This window comes from Pelmatolapia mariae, linkage group LG12 (assembly GCF_036321145.2).
Source record: "Pelmatolapia mariae isolate MD_Pm_ZW linkage group LG12, Pm_UMD_F_2, whole genome shotgun sequence".
Taxonomy (NCBI): Eukaryota; Metazoa; Chordata; class Actinopteri; order Cichliformes; family Cichlidae; genus Pelmatolapia; species Pelmatolapia mariae.
Genome location: NC_086237.1, coordinates 32,467,763 through 32,477,728, shown reverse-complemented (window position 1 = coordinate 32,477,728; position 9,966 = coordinate 32,467,763). Strand labels below are relative to the sequence as shown.

Below are 9,966 nucleotides of genomic sequence, written 5' to 3'. Positions count from 1 at the left end.
GTTCTTAAAACATTTTCAAGGTGCGGTATATATATATAATACATAAAATTCTAAATGATCTTAATTTTACAAAAAGGAGTTTGCAGTATCGTGCACATCATAAGCAGGCTGTCTTTTGAAGTACAAAGATAAAAGTACTAACCTCACAATCATTATGTAATAAATGTAACTTAGAATAAAAGGAGAGAGAGTTATCCCTGTTTATGAACTAAAATGTCCACCTCCTGGAATATGAATTATCTTATGCATCTTACAGCAATAACTGTAAATAAACACGTTTATTGTGTCTAATACTGATGTACTTTTTCTTCAGGAACCCTGGAGAACTTATTACTTTTTTTATCCTGTCTTCCTTCTCTCTCCCCAACCGGTCGTGGCAGATGGCCCCGCCCCTCCCTGAGCCTGGTTCTGCCGGAGGTTTCTTCCTGTTAAAAGTGAGTTTTTCCTTCCCACTGTCGCCAAAGTGCTTGCTCATAGGGGGTCATATGATTGTTGGGTTTTTCTCTGTATGTATTATTGTAGGGTCTACCTTACAATATAAAGCATCTTGAGGCGACAGTTGTTGTGATTTGGCGCTATATAAATAAAACTGAATTGAATTGAATTACTTTCAGGGTTCCATGCACTATGAAGTAGAGATGTATGCTTTCTTTCTTCAGCTGAGAATGCTTCACCTATGATGCTCAGTTGACCCTATGAGAGTAAATACAACCATGAACATGCATTTACGTATGCATGTGTTTGTGTCTAGACAGGAGAACAAGACTATAATCCAAATTCTTTTTCTGAGGAGAGTCACTAGGAGAAATTACTTGTTTCAGTTGTCTCTATTCTTTTGTGCCACAATATCATACTAACACTATAATTTTTGTTGTGTAATATGCCAATCTTGGCTGTGTGATTACAAGATAACATATCACTAAAGCCTAATAATTAAATGGGATGGGCAAAGCTTGAAAGACTCCATTCAATCATGCCTGGGTTATGCAAAATAAGTTTCTTGATGAACACTTCCACCTAGAGGATAATTGGTGCTAAAACATCTAGTTTTATTTTGTTGACGCTTATAGGGAGCAGTACACATGGGTGAGAGAACATATTAAGGAAAAAACACAGTTCTTTTAAAAATCTCTTCTTCCTTCCTATTTGAGATTTTTCTTCTTCTTTTTTTTTAGTGTTATAGGGTTCGATGGCTACGATATCCAGGGTGCATCTACGAGACCTACTCCTGAAATCTTTATCCCCTACCCTTTTGTAAGAGTCAATAGTACCAGTGGAAAGAAGGTCCAACTGTCTGCTTTAAACTTGGCCACTGAAAAATACTAGAATCTGTTTGTCTTAATGCTGAATCTGTTTAAATCAGTTTTGTTTTTATTCTTATACTGCGAATAATTTTTCTTAATGTGTTGTGTTTTTCCTCTCTTGTTTGGTGAGCTTTCACAGGGCTTATTAGGTCACAGTTGCTGTTTGCAGATTTTATGGATGGGTTAAAAAATCAGTCATAGTACATTCTAGCTATGCACAGTTTACACAATTCATGTTCAACTAAAAATCAAGACTGTAAACCAAGACTACATTTAAATGTATTTTTAGTTGGCCTAAGGATACATTATACAATCTATTGCTGTAATATAATTCTCATTTTCCCCATAGGTCAAAGGTCAGGGTGAAATGCACTGCAGTGCTGTCCCGATAGACATTAGCGGGGCAAAGGCGGCAATGAACAGGCCTCTGGACACCCACATGGAGCACAGTCTCTATGATACTGACACAGTCCTTATACAGACCTGTTAACTCCTACATACAGAGCTGCTCTTGCTTTCAGCAGCCAGTTAGTTAGTAGTACGTGACTGTTTAACCTCACAGGCAAAAGAGTAACTCTGCTTATGGCTGCACTGCACATTGTTACTTAAGAGTAAATTGTTGCAAGGTTAAACTTTTACTGCACTGTTTGACTGAAAATGTTAAGTCTGTTGCACCAGAGCACACCTCATTTCACTGCAGGGGTGATTCACAACTGATTCTTTCCTGGCTAATATAGCTTATGTGTGTTTATGATATCATTTTTTTGTCCTTAATCTCTCACTGATGAAGTGTAAAAAGATATAGGCTGCCCCTGGTTAAGACTTTTTAGATATGCAAAAGGTTAATTTGCTTTATGTACCCCAATTTTCTGTTTCTGCCTTCTCCCCTGAACATTCCTCAAACAGAAAAAAACATCAGCAATGCAAAGAAGTTTTAAAAAAAAGTAGCTTAAAAAAAATAAACAACAACTGCAAAGTGAAAGTAATGTCAAGTTACTTTTTACTGGAATGTAAGTACAGTTTTTACAAATAACAAGATTCACCTAGAACATTTACACATATAAGTCCTGTTAGAATTACTATTTTTAATTCGTTTACTGGCTATGTTATATACATATATAACTAGCAAAGGCAGTAGCTTATTAGGAACAATGCCGGGTTGTTATAAAAGGCATGTAAAAAGGTGCAACTTTCACATCCAACGTGGATCTCAACGAGATTAAAAGAAGAGTTACAAGTTGTTGTTTTTTTCCTCTTTGAAAAACTGTATTAACATAATGAAACTGCCCCTCTGGGATCAGGCAGCATTCAGTATGAGAGGCTTTATTGGTGATCTTTGAGGAACTCCTTCATGTAGTCAGCGAGTGCTTTAGTGTCCTCCAGTGTTACAGCGTTGTAAAGTGATGCGCGAATTCCTCCAACTGACCTGCAGGGGGAGAAAAAAAAAAAGTGTGTTTCATACTCTGCCTTCTCTATCTTTACAAAATTACAAAGCAAATCCAACATCTGTGCTCCTGGCTAAAGTTATTGTCTTCCACTTCCATCCATGGGGTCTGCTTGATCCATCCTAGTAGTTATGAGGTAAGAGTCAGGCTTTACCGTGGACAGATCACCAGTCTATTAAAGGGCCAATACAGAGAACCATTCAAATCATATTCACACCAACCACCAATTTTGAATTGTCAGTTAGTCCAGGTCCCAAGCACCAGCACTAACCAATGTGCCACCCTGTTTCTATAACCTTAAAAGGGAAATTAATTCTACTAGGTTGCGAAATCTACATATAAAAATCAGATTTAATTGAGCAACACTATACACACAAAATGTTTGTCAAACTAACCTGTGTCCTTTCAGTGAGATCATTCCACGTTTGGAAGCACCATCCAGAAACTCCTTTTCCAAGGCTTCATCTCCCTCTTTCTTCCCCACACGAAATGGTACATTCATCCGGCTCCGACAGGCTGTGTCAACAGGACACCTGAGCAGGTGGACACATGTTACAGCCCGTGGCCATAAGAAGTCTGTGTGAGCTGCTGTGTTTCTGTCTCTTTACTGTGTCTTAAGACTCTATGCAGGTCCTTCCCCTAATGAAGAGTAGTGAGCTGCTGATTGGACCGTGGAGCACGTGACTGCGTTCAAAAAGCCGCTCTGACAGCTGCCGGGAGAGAGAGAGAGAAGCGAGCGAGCAGTTTTTGACTGCAGACACGGACCTGGCCCTGGTTTCCAACTTTTTGGGTTACTTTGTATCTGTCTAACATGCTCTGTGAGAGCCGCCGCTTGTGGGTAAACTCAGTGCTTATGCGTGCATAGGCTGAAGCTGAAGGGGTGAATCGCCTTTTCTTTTGAACTATTTTCTCCTGTTTCTGGGCTAGGAAGCGAGGGATAGTAATGTCGTTTGTTTTGTTTCGTTCTTAGGGTTTAGTTAGTTTCCTCTGGCAGGACTTAGTTGGTTTTGTTTATTATTTTGGCCTGGGTTCACCCTGGAGCTATGCTTCCTGACATTAAATAAAATCACCTTTTTTTTACTCATAGCCGGTTTCGGATGTTTGGTTTGGGACCCAGGGTGGGTACTTGCTTCTCTCTCCTCAAATCTTATGTGCGTCTCTACATGCCTAGACTAGGGGCGTAACAACACAGCAAACAGCTCTGGGCTGAACTCCTTATTTCACTACTAATATATAGGTTTGGTAGAGTTTTACTTCCTGACCCATTTGTTCATTATCATTTTGCTTTTTCTTCTGAATTCTTGTATTTAAATGCCAATGTGATACTTACACATAGAAACCATTAGAAGCATTGATGATGTCATAAATCATGGAGGACTTCTGCTTGTTGAGCATCTCCATGGCAGCACTGCCGCCATTGTTCTTTATCCACTCCAGAACCAGGCTCATGATGTAGATGCTGAACCCAGTGATGAAAAAGATTAAAGTTTGTGACAAATTGACATATTGATCATCTTCAGTCTGGAGGATAAAGATTAACTTCTTACACTGGTGAGTTTTTACCTGAAACATGGGGGTGTGTTGTACAGGGAGTTCATCTCAGCCTGCACCTTGTAGTCCAGGACAATAGGACACTCTTTCAGAGCGTGACCTAACAAGTCCTCTCGCACAATGACCACGGTTACACCGGCACAGCCCACATTCTTCTGAGCCCCAGCGAAAATGAGCCCAAACTGCAGATTGCAGGAGAGCACAATAAATACAGCCTTGCCTACAACTACGGGTCTACTTTGAGACAAAAAAAATGCCTTTGATTTGGCGAGAGGGAACTTATAAGTTTAAAAGGAAGCTAAGAACTTTTGGACATGTTCCCCACTCAAAATTCCCTGGTAGCCAATATGGCAATACAGAACTTAAATACATATTTAAGAACAGGGTCCCAGAGGCACAAGAGTTAAATATATACCTTTTTCAGTCGCATTTTTCCAGCTCACCTTAGAGACGTCCACAGGTCGGGACAGGAAGTTGGAGGACATGTCGCTCACCAAGACCACCCCATTTGTTTCTGGGGTAAAGTTATATTCAACACCATGGACTGTCTCATTGGAGCAGTAGTACACATAGGAGGCTGAGGGGTTCAGGGTCCAGCTGCTGGGGTCAGGGATTTCTACACACACACACAAAACCCAGCATAATAAAATCAAAAGAAGACTAACAAAGCATCTATAGCCATGCTAGCAGCACAGTGAGAGCAATCAAAAACTTATTAAAATAAAACTTTATGGCGATAGCAGAATGTGAAGAAAGTCGTATCAGGTAAGACGGCTCTTAGGCAAGCTTTCTTGTAATTTTTGTGAAGTAGTCTTCAGGAATAGTTTTCCAGGTTTCCTGAAGGACATCCAAAACTCTTTTTTGGATGTTGGCTGCCTTTTATTTTGCTCACTTTCAAGGTGATCCCACACTGCTTGAATAATGTGTGTTTGGGAATACTGCCATGCTGAAAAATGAAAACTACCCTTCCACTGTATCCATTTCTGATGATGCTTTGGTGAACAGTGATCAGCTGAAGGGCCAGATGTATCTCTTGAACCTCGTGTCAGGTTTTTGTTGGATTTTCTGCCATTTGTTAAGGTCATGACTTTCAGATACTATTTTGCTGCTGTAGATAATTTTTAGGCCTCTTACTTCTTTTCCTCCATTTTTCCAGTTTCCTCAAATTTTTTAAAGGACACGCTGCACACCATACCGAGATATGCCAATATCTATATTGGTAGCGAGACATACCAATATAATAGCACTTTGGGAATCAGCTTACTGATGCAAAAATACAATTTTACGTCTGTCAAACAGTGTTATCTTTGTCTGTGAAGATTCTCACTAATCCAGGTCATCGTAGTATAAGGAGCTCGGAAAGAAAAGCTTCTGGACTTCTTTAAGTTTCCTTGAAGACGTTTCACCTTTCATCCGAGAAGCTTCTTCAGCTCTGACAGCAATTGGTGGAGAGTCCCAGATTTTAAGCCGTCCCCAAGAAGGTCATGTTATCTTTGTTTTTTCCCATAGATTCAATTAAAGAAACGGGAGAAAATGTATGTTTGCAATATGCAGCTAGAGTCTAAATATAATTCAGTTAAAATTGTTCTTTGTCAGCTTTTACTGCTTTGTGTGGACACAACACTGGTTAATCCCTGGAGTTACATGGCTTTTTTAAGGTTTGAATGATTAACGCCTCTGAAAATGGTCAGGTGGAGTAACTGAATTGAAAATAAGTGAATAAGCCGCCAATTTAAAAAAAACCTTTGAAAGCCTGAAAAACTACTTCTCAAAACCGCTGCAAAAAATTAGAAGAAAGTCTGTTTTCCTGGCACAAAATATAAAGAAATGAAAGGTGGCTTAAGACTTTTGCACAGTACTGTAATTCAAAGCACCATAGCGTTGATTCTAAATATTACTATAAACAAGAACCCCAATGAAAACCCAATCACGCCCAACCATGTGGAAATGACCACTTGCATACCAGAGTCTTTCACTGGTGCTTGGCCCTATTGTTTATTATGCAACCGCTCGGGTACACAGCCAGATTTTGTAGACTCACTGTCCTGATGCAGTCAGAATAACAATTACTGACTATTTCAGCTTATACTAGTTTTTCCTTTTTTTTCCATTTTAATGTCATGGCAGAAAAAAACAAAAACAAAAGAAAAATCTTTTGCACTTACTCGTGTAACTATCCAGTTTTGGGTGAACAACATTCACTTTGCCATATTTCTCCGCTTCCTTTGCTGCTTTGGCCGACCACGTGCCCGTCACCAGGTAATCGGCACACCTATCCTCCTTAAGGCCGATCAGGTTGAGAGGAACACTGCTGAACTGTCCAGACCCACCACCCTGCAGGAACAGTACCTTGTAGTTTTCTGGAATATTTCTGAGAAAAAAAATACCAGTGTGTGTTAAAGGCAATCCAGACATAATCATGTGCAGACGTAAACTTACAGGAAGTCTGATTCTTAAACCAAGCAAAGGTAGTTTGAAAGCAAATAGCATCTCTTTACTCGGCTGAGACACTAGTGTGGGTTAAATGTGATAGGTAAAATATGCAGCGATCTCTTGTACATCTCTATCTGTCTCCATCGGATTGACAGCATGTGACTGTCTAAGAATAACTTCAAAGAAAAGGTGCACAACCATCTCGTTTGACCGGTTTGCCTGTCATTATCGCTGTTGTACGAAAGAGAAAAAAAGGGTATGAGGGTTTTAATCATTAAAAGAAGTCTGACTATTGTTGTGGAAGTTTTCCATTAAATAAAGCCTGCAGACGAGCGGTGAGTGGTAGCTAACATTCTTTAATCAAAACACAAAGAACAGACAACCAAGTTGGTGGAGAGCCTGCATGACCGCGGGGCAGACGGTCAGCAGAGTCTCACCTGAGTCTAACATGGCTCTCAGTTAAATACCTTCTCCAGGAACAAAAGGCAGTACACAGCTGTTTCACACCTTAAGGTTCACACTCCCTTGCTACCTCCCAGAGTCGGAGAAGAGACAAAAGATTCTTCCTGTGGCGTTGTCTGCTTCCCCCAACTTCCTTACTAGACCCCCACCATTTGTCTTACTTTATGAGTGTGAGACATGTTAAAATCCAGTGGCACCAAGGCATCATACAATAATGTGATTAATACATAAGTAAAAGAAATTCCTATACACTATGATTACAACACGTTATGTACTGTGAGCTGAAATTACAAGAAAAGAAATTAACACCTTTGTTAAGAGGCATGATTATAGTGCAGCATATCTGAAGTAACACAACAGAGCAACAAAAGTTACTTACAACAGCTCTCGCAGGAGGCTCTCTGTTTTGTTGATAATTTTATTGAAGTCTGATGATCGGTGACTCATCTCTAGTACAAAAAGAACATTTTGGGGGATTTTATTTCACTGTATATGACGTAGAAGCACCTTTGATGAAAATGTGATATTTGTGATATTTAATATTTCACAGATTCCAGGAAGCAGTGATCAGCAATGAAACATCTGGACATATGGAAATCTCTCAAGGTTTATTAATCTGGACACAGTACAGTAAACACACACTGTGTATGAAATGTCAGCTACAGGCCACAATTAACAAGAGGTCACAAAGGATCCATCTCAACAGAGTCATCCTTTACTGAAAAATCGAGAGACAATACATTAACATGTTTGTGTACTGATCTGTTTTTCTACTCACCGAGGACACTGATGCCAGTGCCGCTGTAGTTTAGGAGCTCATTCTGAGCTTGAAGCAGCACCTGCAACACATCGTGTAAGTATCTCTTCAAAAACTATGATGGTGACTGGACACGTTTTTTTTTCATTGCACTAAAAATAAAGTTTGGACTGCAACAAGAAAACAGCTGTTAATGAAACCACATAGATGTGTTTGGTCTTTGTTACTAACCAACATGTTGGTTTGTAAATTAAAATTAAAAATGTGTTGCATCTCTGATCACTATCTTATAAACAGGACTGCTATTAATAACTAATGAATACACATTTTAGCTTCACAAATCTTATTTGACCTGAAAAAAAAAAATAAAATGACCAACTGATGCTCCTAAACGTAAACTTTGCTATCACATTAAGGTTTTTCTAGTCTAGAAAATGGGCTTTTAGTAAATGACTAATGCAGAGTCACTGCTAAGAGAAGTTTGTGCATGTGTTATGTATATATGCTGTTTCTGGCCATTTGATAAACTACAGTGTTTTTGAGCATGAGTAAATTAAACCACATTTTGAAACACTGTTGGAAGGCCAAAATCTTGGTGGGCTGCAAAATAGCAAAAAACAAACTTGCCTAAGCACTAAAACAGTCGATAATCAGCATTGCAACTGTACAACAGTGAATTTACTTGTCAGTCTCTTTCCGTTTTACAATATTTTATTTTGTTTTGACCATTTAAACGCCGCATGACTAAATCCTTACAGTTCATTGGGTTTATTGGGCTCTACAAAGCCCCACAGGCAGCAGTACAAACCACTCAGAGTACATTAAGTCTGCAGTCAACCGAAAAGACCTCGCGGGAGGCGTCAGTGTTATCTGGGAGCTGTGATTTGTTCTCATCTAAGCGTGTTTCTTCTGCCATCTAGAGGTTCTCTCTGCCGCTGCCAGTGAATCACAAAGGAGCAGGTTTCCACATGAATGAATGAGGCTGATGCAACTCAACACACTGTTGACAAATGCCAAGCTGACAATGGCATTAAACCAGAAGTCCTTTTCCTCATACAGTGTCTCTCTTTACGAAAATGAAAGGAAAATAAGGCCATCGCGTCCGCGACCAGCCTGCGGTTAAACAAATTATAAAGTGGCAATTTGCTTTAATGCAGTTTACAATTAGCTCGCTTTTTTCTGCGTTTCCGCATATTTTTAACGTTACACAAGCAAGAGAGGGATACCAACTTACAGAGGGGGGAAGTTTTGCAGGTCCGGCTCCAAAGTTGATGGTTTGTTTGTGCTCCATGATGTAAAGCGAGCTCGAAACTCCGGCTGGTGGATGCTATCCCTGCCTGCTGCCTCTACCAGATTCAGCGCTGTGAAACCCTCAGCTTCGGCCGTGTCCCTGCTCTCCTCCTCCAGCACTGGTTGGCTTGGATGCCAGTTATGTATATAGCATGTTGCGTTTGGGAACGCCTCGTAAATTTGTTGCCTCAAATTACAAAATAGGGCCATGCAATCTAGGTTACAAAGCATAGTTGACAATGTAGATGGAGTATTAATGAAGTCTTGATGCATGCTCAAATCCTCAAAAAGTTGATTCTGTTTTTTCCTCATTTCAATTATTTCACATATATAATAAACTATACATAGATTTTACACTTGCCATTTTTTTTGACCAGTTCACGCCAACTAAGTTACTTACTTACTTGGCAGCACTTGAAGGCACCACCGGGACCCAAACTAGGACCCGTTGTCACATGACTGGCTGAGTGCATCGTCACGCCACCGAAAATGTGAGCGAGCAAAACTTTTCAAGTCTCAAGTAACTTGAAAGCAATTTAGACGCAGGAAGAGCACTGGTTGCTCTTTCACAGTATCCTGTTTATTCAATAATCAATTAATCAATGCTGCAGGAATTTGGAATTTCTGGAAATGACAAATTCATATTGCCTGCCAGCATGAGTTGATTCTGCAAAGTTATGGCATTGAGAAGAGGGGGAATAACAACATCCCATAGAGCTTATAT

The 9,966-nt window shown here is 39.8% G+C and overlaps 1 protein-coding gene across 1 annotated transcript; it reads right to left on the bottom strand.

Annotated features, from left to right (window-relative positions):
- Positions 1-2,287: 2,287 nt before the first annotated feature.
- On the bottom strand, positions 2,288-9,366 carry psat1 (phosphoserine aminotransferase 1). The gene is made up of 9 exons (XM_063489459.1): positions 9,187-9,366; positions 7,974-8,034; positions 7,575-7,644; positions 6,466-6,671; positions 4,744-4,916; positions 4,313-4,482; positions 4,080-4,208; positions 3,145-3,282; positions 2,288-2,730 (listed from the first exon to the last, which is right to left on the bottom strand). The coding sequence occupies exons 1-9, from the start codon at positions 9,241-9,243 to the stop codon at positions 2,628-2,630; spliced, it is 1,107 nt and encodes a 368-aa protein (XP_063345529.1). The 5' UTR covers positions 9,244-9,366; the 3' UTR covers positions 2,288-2,627.
- Between the last annotated feature and the right edge of the window lie 600 nt (positions 9,367-9,966).

Coding starts and splice junctions, on each gene's coding strand:
- psat1 (XM_063489459.1), bottom strand. CDS start 9,243: ATGGAGCACAAACAAACCATCAACTTTGGAGCCGGACCTGCAAAACTT. Junction 4,483..4,743: donor GACCTGTGGACGTCTCTAAG/GTGAGCTGGAAA, acceptor TGCAATCTGCAG/TTTGGGCTCATTTTCGCTGG. Junction 3,283..4,079: donor GCTTCTAATGGTTTCTATGT/GTAAGTATCACA, acceptor CCACCTGCTCAG/GTGTCCTGTTGACACAGCCT.